Raw genomic sequence first — 14691 nt, 5'->3', positions numbered from 1 at the left:
GCATGCATAGGGTGTGTAGCCTACATTATGTTAACCTGTGGTATGATGCATGCATAGGGTGTGTAGCCTACATTCTGTTAACCTGTGGTATGATGCATGCATAGAGTGTGTAGCCTACATTATGTTAACCTGTGGTATGATGCATGCATAGGGTGTGTAGCCTACATTATGTTAACCAGTGGTACGATGCATGCATAGGGTGTGTAGCCTACATTATGTTAACCTGTGGTACGATGCATGCATAGGGTGTGTAGCCTACATTATGTTAACCAGTGGTACGATGCATGCATAGGGTGTGTAGCCTACATGCAGGTTAGTTATTGCTGCCAGTCCAGTAAAGTATACGTAGCGGACAGACGTAAAAATGGTTATAATTTGACAAATACTGTTATACATGGGTGCTCGCCGAAAACTAAATATGGGCAGGCTTGATGATTCACAGGGTGTTATTTTCAGCATAATGTTTCAATGTCAGAGAAACAAAAAAATGCTACAATTTGAATTTTGCGTTGAATTTTGGCACTGAAAGATTGCTAGAGTTGTAACGGGTGTTGGTACAGTTGATTAGAAAATTATCTTTTGAAACGACCATAATCAAATGGCAAAACTTGCACCATTTCTGGATCTAATAAATCAAATTATTAAAATGCTCTTTTTGAATTGCGCTTGTATGTTTCAAGATTTACAAATGATAAATTTTTCCCAATTGCAAAGTTTAACAAATTCTACTGGGAAAATCGCAACATCGCTTTTTTGCTATTTTTTGTGAATAAAATGTGCTAATTCAGAGAAGGCCTATAATGTGAGGTGGTTGAGAAATTAAAACGACTGAATGTTCAAAATTAGTTGGCAATGTTTGCAAGTGAATCCATTATACCGATAGAGTAAAATGCTTTAGGCTATGCTTTTAAAAACCTTTCATTTTCAAAATTATTCTCTCCTTTCATCGTAGTTTTGGCCTGGAAATGCTAAAACTTATTTTATCTGAATAACAGTCCAAACTCGATATACAAAGCTAAATTGTTCACATGTTAGTGTTGTATGTCAGAATAATCTCATATTGAAGCAAATGTTCTTATAAAATTAGATTGCACTTTGTTTAATTAGCATCAAAAACCATAAATGCTAACTTACACTAGACAGTTCAAATTAATCTATTCTAAATATCTTGCACTATTTTTTTCGAAATTTGTTATTAATTTATACACGCTGTTTTATTTTTAATTACAAAACTGTAATGTTTCAAAAAATTGGGACATCACATGAAAATTAATTTGCATGTTGAGGCAAATATTTGTTGAGTTCGTGCTGTATGTCAAAAAATTTAGATGAAGAGATAGTAAGTCGAGGTTTGATTGTATATCTTTTATTCTCGCCATCAAATGCTGCCATAATTACATTAGGTGTAAATTGAAGCTTCTCCACTAAAGTAAACATACTATAGCATCTTGTTAGGTGCCATTTCAAATCTCCAATGTTTGAAATATTTCTAAAAATGATCCAACCAAATGCATTTTTGGCCTCTATTTAAGAGTTAACTTGGCTGAAGCAGAGATTTCTCAAGTTTATAACTGCCATCATATTAAATTTCAAATCAGAATGGCAGTACGCAAGCATTGAATGTAGAAACAGACAAATAGTTTAAAGGGTTGTGTACAGATATTCTCTAGGAGCATATAAATTTCCAATTATAGTTTCATATTGTTAAGTGACTAGTTAATGTTTAGTAATGGGACTCATGACACTACTTTGAACATGACCTCTTCATATATAATAAATAGAGACTGTTTCTAGGAAGGAACTAATACACTTCTTAATTATATGCTGCAGCCATTGTTGATCAGTCTATAATTCTGGTACCAACAGTATATACATGCCTATATGACATTTCAAACAAAAGTTGATGGGTACATCTGCAACTCGTCCATACTGCTAAAACAAGACACGGCTTCTTTGTACTAGCAAAGAGCTCATAGCCAGATAAGTATTATGATGAACAGACAACTACAACCATCTGCATCTTTGCAATAACATAAAGTCTATTGAACGACCAAACGAAGACGTGGCTAAACTGCTCGAAACTTCATGTTTTTTTATAAGTACAAAACAGGCTAAGGAAGTTCATCGCTTGTGAAAATTATTTGATGGATTAGCTTCCAAGAGTGAACTACATTTGCAACCACTCTACCACTAAATAAACAGGTAGTTTAGCACTAAAATGTATTAGCATTCAAACCAAACACAACAATATTGAAACTCAGACATTATTATAAAATCGTTGTAATAAAGAAACTCATCTAACAGATATTTGTCATGTGATAGTAGCTAGCTAGCAATAAGATGGCTGTACTATCACATTTAATATCTTTCAAACTATTGTGAGCTGGTGTGACAAGTAGGCATCCCACCTGTACTAAATAATTTTAATGCAGAGTGATAATATTCCACTAAAATTATTAAAAGATATTAATAAATGCACAGCATATCTCTAGCAAAAGTGCGCATTGGGAACTTGCATGCGTGTATTGCTGATCAATATTGACATGCTTAGGATGCAAAGCAAACAGAGCTTAAGTAAAAATGTGTGTACACAAGGAAACCCAATCTCCAGCATGGGCGGCACCAGTTTTTGTATTTTAACTTGCATGAATATAGCTGTATCAGCAACGCGAGCTTCACTGTATGAGACCTCAAGTAATGGCATTTCCTATCAACTCCTCTCATTCTCAACAACTATGCCAACAAAGTTTTCTTTTGCAAAACTTGCAATGAAGACTTGCTGCACCATATTGTCATTAATGTTGATGAGGCAGATGTATGTGCCAACAGCATATTCACTGCCTCTTCACGCTTTGAGGATACTTTTACTGACACTAATGTACCCTTCTAAGGGCGTGTCTCACCAAGGATCCTTTAACAAACTAAAGCATCACTCTTGGAAGATTTCAACTGCTGTAAATGGTATCCAGTTTGTATTGAATACTACATGCCGTAGTTTCAATTCTAGTCAGTCATTATTAGGTTCTATGATGAAAATTTAGCATAAATAATTGCATTTTTTAATTTTAATGTTATCAACACCTCATGTATTATCTACACTACAAATATTATCTACACCACAAGGGTTATCTACACCATAAGTGTTGCTTCAACAAGTTTTAACGGCCTAACACTGGAATTGTTAGGCCGTTAACACTTGTTGACGGCCTAAATATAACAAAAAATGAAAACGAAAACAAATTAGAATTGAGATTAGTGTAAAATTACACCTTATTTTCAAGTGAGTGTTTAGTGAGCTCAAATTATCTAAGTTAAAATTAAAGTTTATGGTATGTTACGTAGCATCACAAAAGTGCAGCCTACCATACGTGTTGCAGTGATTATTCTCTCTCACATGGCCGTTAGCCGCTACTGTCTGTCTTGGAGGTAAAAACTCCATGCAGTACTGTACATCATAATGTTACATTTTATTACAGATCCTAACCGCTTTGTGAGTGTAGGTAATGAGTTAGTACAATGAAAACACATTGTTCCATTGTAGTTTCCTGCTTTCAAGTGTTTTTACAGAGGATGGAAACGAGTAAATTTGTATTTAGTTATTTTATATAGCAAATATTGTTTTGAGATACAAGAAAATTGACTTGCGAGCTCAGTCCTGGAACGCATTAAGCTAGCATGTCGATCTATGACTGTACAGATTTTCCTCCTTTGATCTGCCCTTTCTAGTAATGAGAAGTTGAAATGCTGACAATTACTTATTTTCATTTTCGAGTCGGCAGTACTTAATATGCAGGCATAATGTGAATTTTCTGAGCTGTGAAACAAATTAAACAGAATACAGTGCATTCTTGTAGAAATATTTGCTTCGGCATAGCTTTCTATGGCTTTCAATTATGAAAAAAATCTCTGAATAGATTAACAATATGTGTTGAGGTTTGCCTGTAATGTGTTGTGTAGAGTATGAAATTGTTAACAAACAATTTCATACTCTACACAACACATTACAGGCAAACCTCAACACATATTGTTAATCTATTCAGAGATTTTTTTCATAATTGAAAGCCATAGAAAGCTATGCCGAAGCAAATATTTCTACAAGAATGCACTGTATTCTGTTTAAATGTTAAGTCGAGTAGATATCCGGCTGCATACCTCTGATGACAAAACTTGACATTTGCCATTGACCTGCGTTAATAGTCATGCATATGCGTGAGCAATCACTCACAGATCAAATATGATGCCTGCTTAGCTTACTACAAACAAAGGGTATGCAGTGTGCTTAAGAGCAATGCTACACAAACAATGGTTCTGTGATCTTGGCTGAACATGCCTGAGGCCAGTAGCAACAGACTCTCGACAACTAGAGAAGTGCCCAGTTGCAGAGAACAATTTAAGGTTGGATGTCATTCCTTTCACCGCCAGTGGTCTGTTTTAAGACTTGAACAAGCATAAGTGTGCCAGATGATTGCGGTAAATTATTTTACAATTACAGTGTACCCTCAGGATACGATTACCCTGATGTACGATTTTTTCACCTTACGAAGTTGAACATGGTGAGGTTTTCACCTCATTATACGAATTATATTTCACCATACGAATTCAAGAAAATTTTCGCTCAAGTTCAAATTTGGCAGTCGATGTGCTTATTCCGTTCGTCAAAATAACGAAGACGCCGAAATGAGGTTCGTCGAAACATTTTCACAAGGTTTGGAAGAGACACCATGACCGATTTCTCTCACGTCAGCATTCCTCATGGGAAATTTTGTGAAAGTACATTGATCAGCGAGAGCATATATTCATTTTTAGCGTTAAACTTATATTTACTATTAACTTTTATTCACCATACGTATATAACTACAAGTATCTATATTTAAATCGTTAGCTACGGAATTTGAGACCGATACAAATGTTACAGGTCGAAGCAAAACAATGATTTCCGTGACAACAAAGTTAGAGGTCTTAGATAAATAGTAAGAAGACGTCCATATTGTTAATATTGCCACGGAATATGGTCGCAACCAATCAACAATGGCAACTATTATTAAAACCAAGAAATCCATTAAAGCAAGCACAGGGAAGAGCTTACGACTGACCACTTGAAGGAGGTGAAGGCCATACACGGGATCAGCATTCAAGAGGAACAACAATTTAGTGGTGGTGAGGAAGTAGAAGGAACAGAAAAACCTACATCGGCAGAAATCAAGGAAGCTATAAGTTGGTATGAAAACCTTACTAGGCTCATTGAAAATAAACATCCAGAAAAGGTTCTGACAGGCCAAGTTATGGACAATGTTAATAAAAGGTGCATGAGCTATTTTAGAAAAATTTTGAGGAGTCGTCAGAAACAGAATTCATTGGATAGATTTGTTTTCAAAAGAAAAGTGTCGAAAAGCACAGATGATAACAGTGAATCTAACAAAAAAGCTAACATAACGATATGCTATTAGATTAAGTTTTTTAAAAAGAATTTTTAATTTCAAGTGTTTAATTTACTGATGTGGACTGGTACATAAAAAATACTGTACAATGCATGTATGATGTACATCATTATTTACCCGTTTTGCGTGTCATGTCATGTTTTATTGATTTCATTTTATTTCATATTTAATTGCTTTATTTATTTCCTTTTATGTTTTATTTTATTTCTTGTGTAATCATGTTTTTGCAGGTGGGACTGTTTTCTACCACATAAATACAAATCATCGTATATATGTAACTCATATATAACTAGCTACTCAAGATAGTTGACGCATCCACATTACCCTCTAGAATTAGCCCTGCCCTTTAGGGTATAAATATGTACAAATTTCTGTATGTATGGTTACATTGATTATTGTGCATATTTCACACAAGACAAACTACAATCTTTTTTTGGATCCTCTTATAAGCAGTAGCTAGCTAGCAATTGTCTGCATTACACCAGCATTTACTGTGCACCAGCGGGCATCATCCTCGATAAGTGATCAAGTTGGCTATCTTCTACATTGCACCAAGTTAGCTTGTTTTCTTCAAGCACTCTTTGCACTAGCAGGAAAGCTGTGTCTTCCCGGCCATTTTTGCTTTTCAAGACCCAGAAGCTAAACTTTCTTTTGAAACCAGTAGAAAAATATGAGTTGCAATCCCTTCGACAGGACCAGACAACTTCTTTTAGCTTGCTAAAAATTCCATTTCATTACGTATTAAATTTATTTTCAAGTGTACAGTAACATAATTAGGATTGATACTTTTTTGCCTCTTCTCTGCTTTACTCGCTACATGTACCAGCTAAAGCCACGTTACTCCAAAGGTATGTACGTACTGTATAGTAAATCAAATTTCATTTTTATTTTTTCGATGGCCATTAAATAGTCAAGTGTGCGAGAGGCCGCTTTCAAGAACTGCATCGTTCGGCCTTCTTTGTCGAATTAGGTTGAAAAGGTTTTAATCAAACACACTAAATGTTATAGTGAAAGCGAAGATAGAAACTGATAGGCGATAGAATTTTAGTGATAAAAAGTTGAAATTCAGTAACATAGTTAAAAATACATACTAAAACTTAGTTTTAAGTGTGTGTAAGTAAAACTTATTTGAAGTGAATTCAAGGTTTATGTTATACGTATGTCTTGAAGGCAGGAACTCCTTACCGTACGCCATGCATTTGGTAGACACATTATGATGTTGCATTTTATTGCATATCGTAACCACTAAATACAATACAGTTACTGTAGGTAACTATAGTTACTAAAGTTAACATACTATTTTATTACAAATTTTCAATATGTATTACATTTTTATAAAATTTTGCCGATTTTTACAAGAGGATACTTGCATTGTATAATTACAATGGTTTCTAGACCGCTACATAGGAATTTTTCACCAAACGATACCAACTTTGGAACGGATCAATATCGTATCCTGAGGATGCACTGTACAGCGGAGCCCATCATACGACATTAACTCATTCCGGTATTGGCATCATAAGGCGACAATGTCGTACGAAAGGGTATAGAAATCCATAGTAATTATTTAATGCAAACACCACCTGATAAAAAACATCAAAATTTTATACACGTCCTGTACATATAAAAAGCTAGTAACAAAATAGTATATTAACCTTAGTAACTATAGTTACCCATAGTAACTTTAGTGTATTAAATGGTTTTGACTTGTTTATGATTATGGCTATGGTTCGTACTTTTTCCTTAAACATTGTTATCAGTCCTAAACCCATGGCTAATGAATTAAAGTTATATATGTAGTTATATAGTTATATATGTATAATGGATTAAAGTTTATGGTAAATATTATACTAATCGCTCAAATGCACAATAAATTTCCAATTTCGCTTACTTTCCCTAATTTTCCTTTCACTCACGCTATACCAAGCATTTACAAAACACGAATAACGCTGAACTGCGAGCGAGCATTGTATCTCTTTCATGCGTTGTGGGAGGATTTCGGCGAATAGCATATCAGCATATTCGATATTCCGACGTATTCAGCACAATGACCGCCAAATTTGAAATTCGAAAGATGTTTATTTTTGTTGATGTCATATGGTGTAAAAAATGTCGTTATGAGGGAACGAAAAAACATCGCAAGGCAAAGAAACTGTAAAACAGGGTCGTCCTAACCTGGGAGTGCACTGTACTCTTTCCTAAAGAGAAGTTGTCTGCCCTATAATCACTTACACAAAATGAGTAAACTTTTCTGCTGTCACACTTCCCTTAAATCAACACTATGTAAAAAGTGATATTCAGACCATAATTATTGTGATAGAGACAACCGCTGTTAGAGAGTGATTTCAGTTCAAAACTATAGATCTTTGTGTTATAACAAGCACACCTTGAGCAAATCGTCACACAAGCACTGTCCTATGTGATGTGTTGATACATTTATGGATAAAATAAAGGATGATATGGAAAGATTAACAACTATTGAATTGCAATGATAAAATTTCCAGAAACTAAAGTAATTTTATTCCAGAACCATTATTGTTTTAAGGATATCCCTAACTTATTGACCTTCAAACTTTACTGAATTATTTAATCAATATTGATTGATTCTAAAGCAATGCAGGTTCAATTGTTGATTGCCTCCATTTTCAAAATTCTGTAGATAGTTTATCGCTACCCTAGGACACTTATGTATTCGCCTCATCTAACTTTCGCGTTTTCGCGGAGTCATCCTTTCGCGAAAATTTCATGTGCGAAACTAAACTATCATAACGAACGAGCGAAAACGCGAAATTAAATAGCTTTGTTCAGTGATAGTCAGGCCTGTATTCACTGGTTCACTGGTTGCAAGTTGGGGCGGCTAATGTTGGGCGACTAGTTATGAACACCTAGGGTGTGGAGGGAGGGGGGGCGGTGTAAGCCCCCAACAAGTTTCTCTCATGTAGGGCCTCAGCCGGACCTCTCGTGTGAAGTTTTAAAAATTTTATCGGAAAGTATCAACATTTTTCTATTTTTTGAGATTTGTTTTGTTTTAGGTGATGTGAATGACTAAACGTTTTAAAATTAAAATAGGCAAAACTTGACCGCAGTAAACACGCTCAGAAAAGACATCTTTTTCTTTTGAACGTTTTAACAAAGATCAATTTTGCAGATTTTATTAGTTTATTCGGAGGTTTTTGCGCTTTCGATGGGACATGGCCAAGCGGGTGTTTGGTAAAACTTGATCTTTTGCAAACCTTTATAAAAGTCATTAACAAGAATATTTTGCCGCTGATGATGATAATAATGACGCCAAAGAACTACTAAAAGTTGATGTTTGTCTCTATGGCTTGGAATGAAGTGATATTCTACAGCAATAAAAACCGTGTCCATGGCCGTTGGGCAAATAACTTTTCGAATAAATGATTTTGAGGTTGAGTTATCTGAAGCAATTTATCATTGCGTTGGAACTGACCAAACAAATCCGTTCGAGTTAACCTTGTGTTTGAGATGAAATGTTACATTTTATCCGAGGGCGAGTTATCCGAATTTGACTGTACTTAGCCGTGAAAAATTCCCAAAAAGTTGGGGCGGCTCAGCCGGCCAGCCGCCCCAGGGAATACGGGCCTGTTGATAGTCCAAGAAACAAATGGCAGCAAGCGATCAAATTGCATTATCGACCTTGCCCACACCATTCTACCTGCAGTTCACAATTACAAACTAGTCGCAAATAGAAATTTTTTTTATCGGTGAACTGAACCTGAGGAATCTAAATATGTTTGTTCCACTGCATTTATTTTCACATTACTATATTTTCGCACTCATCAGAGCTGCGAAATTAAGTTGCTGCAAAATTTTACTCTGTATACTACTCACAAAACTAAATACTAGCAAAATATAAGTGTCCTAGGGTATGTGGTGTTTTAAAGGTTATCTGACAACACAAATTTTTATCGCATTAACAGTAGCAGATAACATTACAGATCGAGGTTGCAATAATATTTTTGTGTAATTTTGACAAAACACCAGGTTTTATCAGCATTTTCAGGAAAATGGATTGTAAAAATCGCGACCTTTGCAAAATTTCGGCCAAAAAAAACTGCAATACTATATAATTTATCAAAAGCACTCATTATGTGAACTAGTTTATCTAAAAAATGTCCACTCAAGACCCTTATTTATGAGAGCATACCTTTAAAGGTTGACTTGCAACAAAATTCACATTAATGTTATTTAACATGAAACCATTCACCATGTCTTACTCTGTGGTGTTGTAAGTGCAAAATATGTGGAAAGGTGATTACAAGCTCTTAAAAGCTCAAAAACGAACAGAAAATCGCAGCCACACGAAACCGCCGTAGTTTGGATTCTCTTTCCAAAACGGCTCAAATGTGACGTAGTTGTGGGAGATGGTTTCTGTGTACACTTTCATGCAACCTTATTCGTCGAAATATTTTCACAAATATACTTCACGCATTCAATAAAACCATGGCTATTGTTCATACGCGTCTGTTTTATTGTCATCGTAATGCTGTCACTTTTAGCAGTGATATCCTATAACTTACTGTAAAAATTTGTTTAATTTTTTAGCCTTAGCTTGAAGGAGTACATATCATTGTCTGATAATCATGACGAGCCTGTTGGTCACTTGTGATAATCGAAAAGTGCTGCAGAAATTATTTGCGAAGTATTGGGTCACATGATCAGATTACGACTTGCCGATTAGACCAAACCGAAACAAAACTGTAAAGTGGCGAGCATCTATATTTGATACGGGTCTTCAGTAAAACATGAAGTGTTTGTCATAAACTAGTGTTACGATAAGTTTTATATTGAGCTTTTTATTGCCCTTTCAATTCACGTGAGAACATCACGTGACAAGACAATAACCAAATTTCATGGCTACGTCATCGAAATAAAGAGATTCCAATCTACGGCGACTTTTCGTTTTTGAGCTTTTAAGAGCTTGTAATCACATTTCCACATATTTGGCACCTACAACACAACAGAGTAAGACATGGTGAATCTTTTGATACCAAATAACTGTAAAGTGAATTTTATTGCAAGTCAACCTTCAAGGGTTTTAAACAGATGGCTTTCGAGAATAGCTAATTTTTACAGACAACGCATGCATGCACGCACATACACAAAAGTCGGAAAAAATGTAATATGAAACAGTATTCTTCTAGAATGCATGAATATATGGGCTTGCAATAGCCTGGCTGCAAGACAAAATTTAAAACCTATATATCCAGTTTTATGTTCTAATGCTACGAAGATATTTTCATAATCTACTAAAAGTTCAAAATTTTGTTCAAGTATTAGCCAGTCTAGCTGCGACGGAGAGCGTTGACCATACAAGGTATTAACGCTAATCAAAGCTTGCAAAATGCCAATAAAACAGAGTAGGAAGAGTGCACTAACCTCACTCTCATAGATAACAAACTGAGAGTTCTTTTGTCGTACGGCTGCAAAATCACGTTCCAATATTTCATATTTTCCAATCGCCGCCTGCAACTCCTGAAACAAAGCATCAATATATAGAGACATTTCTTTTATCCACCGACCAATCTTCCTTTCGGCATTCAATCACACTTCTCCAACGCTGAACTGATCACAAATATTAGGTTAAACATACGTGGCAACAACACAATGACAAGTAGCAATCTGCACAGAGAATTGTTTTTATTAAAATAAGTACTTTTGATAAAATCTCGTCTACGTGTCAAACATAAGCATATGCTGCTGCAGTAGCCAACTCTGAAGATAAAGTCAAACGTCAATATACAAGGACAACCCATGCCATTGCTATCTTTCTACATCAACACTAAATATTTGTTTTGGAGCCTAAATTGATGAATGTTTCAAGTAACCAACTAAATAAATAAAAGAATAACCAGTAAAAACATGCTTTTATTGCTACTCTACCTTAGAGACACACGAACTACTCTACCTTAGAGACTCATGAACTACTCTACCTTAGAGACACACGAACTACTCTACCTTAGAGACACACGAACTACTCTGCCTTAGAGACTCATGAACTACTCTACCTTAGAGACACACGAACTAATCTACCTTAGAGACACACGAACTACTCTACCTTAGAGACACACGAACTACTCTACCTTAGAGACCCACGAACTACTCTACCTTAGAGACACACGAACTAATCTACCTTAGAGACACATAAACTACTCTACCTTAGAGACCCACGAACTACTCTACCTTAGAGACACACGAACTAATCTACCTTAGAGACACATAAACTACTCTACCTTAGAGACACATGAACTACTCTACCTTAGAGACACACGAACTACTCTACTTTAGAGACACATGAACTACTCTACCTTAGAGACACATGAACTACTCTACCTTAGAGATACACGAACTACTCTACCTTAGAGACACACGAACTACTCTACCTTAGAGACACATGAACTACTCTACCTTAGAGACCCATGAACTACTCTACCTTAGAGACACATGAACTACTCTACCTTAGAGACACACGAACTACTCTACCTTAGAGACACATGAACTACTCTACCTTAGAGACCCACGAACTACTCTACCTTAGAGACACATGAACTACTCTACCTTAGAGACACACGAACTACTCTACCTTAGAGACACATGAACTACTCTACCTTAGAGACACATGAACTACTCTACCTTAGAGACCCACGAACTACTCTACCTTAGAGACACATGAACTACTCTACCTTAGAGACACACGAACTACTCTACCTTAGAGACACACGAACTACTCTACCTTAGAGACACACGAACTACTCTACCTTAGAGACACACGAACTACTCTACCTTAGAGACAGACGAACTACTCTACCTTAGAGACCCACGAACTACTCTACCTTAGAGACACATGAACTACTCTACCTTAGAGACACACGAACTACTTTACCTTAGAGACACATAAACTACTCTACCTTAGAGACACACAAACTGCTCTACCTTAGAGACACACTAACTACCCTACCTTAGAGACAGAGTTAGAGACACACGAACTACTCTACCTTAGACTAACTAACTAAACTAACTTATACTAACCTACACTGGATATAGCTTACATTAACTTGATTTTTCTAAAGATTTTAGGTTTTATTTTCTACCATCTTTTTTACTTTCACTCCCAAAACTGTTTTGAGTAATTTCAGACATTGTACATTAAATTACTTTATAAGTCGAGATGGCTATTTGAAAGTAAATGTAATTATTAGTCAAGGTTTGACTTCGTTAATCTCTACTACAAGAAGAACATCCATCCGTCGCACAGGAATCAAACTAGGATTTTCCGTTTGCAACCAAGCACGCTACCAACTGGACCACTGGACGGCCTTGGTGTATTATGGAATAATTGTGAAGATAGTTATCACACATGACGATCTCTCACGACGTACGAACTGCTTGCGTACAAGTAGATTATAAACTATTAGCTACAGAAGGAGCCATCAAGTTTCCCCATTAACTAACCAAAAGACAATACAGTAAACGCTACTATTACGTATACCTCCTATAATGTAAATTCCAGATAACGTCAAGAATTTATGTGAAGTTTTTGCTTCGTACTACATAAAGAATTCAATAATGTAAAGTGTCAAGCCGGCAGTTTGAAGTCATTTAAATGTTAATCAATTTCGGAGCACTTGCGAGAAAAAAATGATGGGCGTATAGTGTGGTATCTATTACATGTACAACTTCCATGACATTCTAGTTCGCCGTGATAGATCGTCAGATATGTTAACAAAACAGAGAATAGGTAGCAGCGCAATGGTTCATAAACACTTAGAGGCGATCGATTGGTGCAGGTGTTACAGCATCGGTTCACCAATCTGAATGTCGCGAGATGGAGTATCATCAAAGTTCTCTTTTATCCTAATCTTGACCCCTGGGTACAGACAAGCGATGACCCGTTTGTACCGCTTTTTATAGTAAAAACTTTTTTTTTGCTTTATTGTAGACGGATAAAACATTTGTTATTAGTTTTACTTTGCAGATTACATTTTGCTGTTTAGAAAAAATAAGCGAAACATACATGAACGTCAAAAATGTGCGCTCCCCCATCAACTTATTGTAAAATTACTGCAATCATAGTCTATAAAACCAGTGAGATTGATCCAAAAAGGACAAAAGTTGTTGATGCAAACTAATAATACTGCAGTTACGGTACAGTCCACAAATTAAAAGAGTTAAATCAAGTCTTTCCATTTTGTATGGCCAAAGGGATGAGTTCGAAAAGATTTTGGAATGCATTAGGCAATTTACATGTATTTTACTGTTATTGTAATGCAAAATCTCTATAACATGAATGTTACTGGAACAGATTATTTACGTTGTAGGAGTCCCTACTGTATATAAGAATGCAGTTTTTACTCATAGTTACTTAGTTCATAGAAAAATCCCAAGGCAACTTATTATACAATAAATGCAGCTTTACACTATCGTTGAGACTCATTTACCAAAGGCATGAATCTGAATTACTAGCAAAACTAGATTTTTCAATTGGGAAAGTTACGAGGCTGTTATAAAGAAAGTTGTAAAATATCGCAATCACATCAGCTGATTAAGATTTGATAGATAATCTCACCAGACTATGTTGAAGAACATTAATCTGTCTTGAGTCAAGTCGACTCAACAAACAACCATAGACAGTGGCCACTTGGCTAATAGTCACAACAAGGGGTGACAATAAAAGATGTGCAAGCGGAGAAGCTCACCTGAGATTTGGCATCGAGCTCTTCCACTTTTGACTTGAATTCTCTTTTAAGTTCCTCATTTGCGTATTTCAGCTGCTCATTCTCCTTGATAAGACGATCCAAATCCTGCTCCCTGCTCGTATCACTACGCGCTCTCTCTTCCTTCATCCTATGAATCTCATTGTTTTGAAGTCGAATCGTTGTTTGAAGATTGAACATATCATCTCTAGATCGAGCTAATTGCTCCTCCTATAACATATGCATTGTTAGTTATATGAGCATCAGTTACTCCCTATAACATATGAGTTGTTAGTTATATGAGCATCAGTTACTCCCTATAACATATGAGTTGTTAGTTATATGAGCATCAGTTACTCCCTATAACATATGAGTTTTTAGTTATGTGAGCATCAGTTACTCCCTATAACATATGAGTTGTTAGTTATATGAGCATCAGTTACTCCCTATAACATATGAGTTGTTAGTTATATGAGCATCAGTTACTCCCTATAACATATGAGTTGTTAGTTATATGAGCATCAGTTACCCCCTATAAC

The 14691-nt window shown here is 35.8% G+C and overlaps 1 protein-coding gene across 1 annotated transcript in view; it reads right to left on the bottom strand.

Moving 5' to 3' along the window:
- LOC137395222 (hamartin-like) overlaps window positions 1–14691 on the bottom strand; it is a 75641-nt gene that overhangs the window by 6764 nt on the left and 54186 nt on the right. Inside the window, exons 16-17 of the mRNA XM_068082071.1 lie at window positions 14156–14383; window positions 10839–10934 (exon numbers count right to left, since the gene is read on the bottom strand). Coding sequence (XP_067938172.1) covers window positions 10839–10934; window positions 14156–14383 — 324 coding nt within the window. The remainder of the gene's footprint in view (window positions 1–10838; window positions 10935–14155; window positions 14384–14691) is intronic.

This window comes from Watersipora subatra, chromosome 1 (assembly GCF_963576615.1).
Source record: "Watersipora subatra chromosome 1, tzWatSuba1.1, whole genome shotgun sequence".
NCBI classification, from domain to species: Eukaryota; Metazoa; Bryozoa; class Gymnolaemata; order Cheilostomatida; family Watersiporidae; genus Watersipora; species Watersipora subatra.
This window is presented reverse-complemented; position numbering and strand designations above follow the sequence as displayed.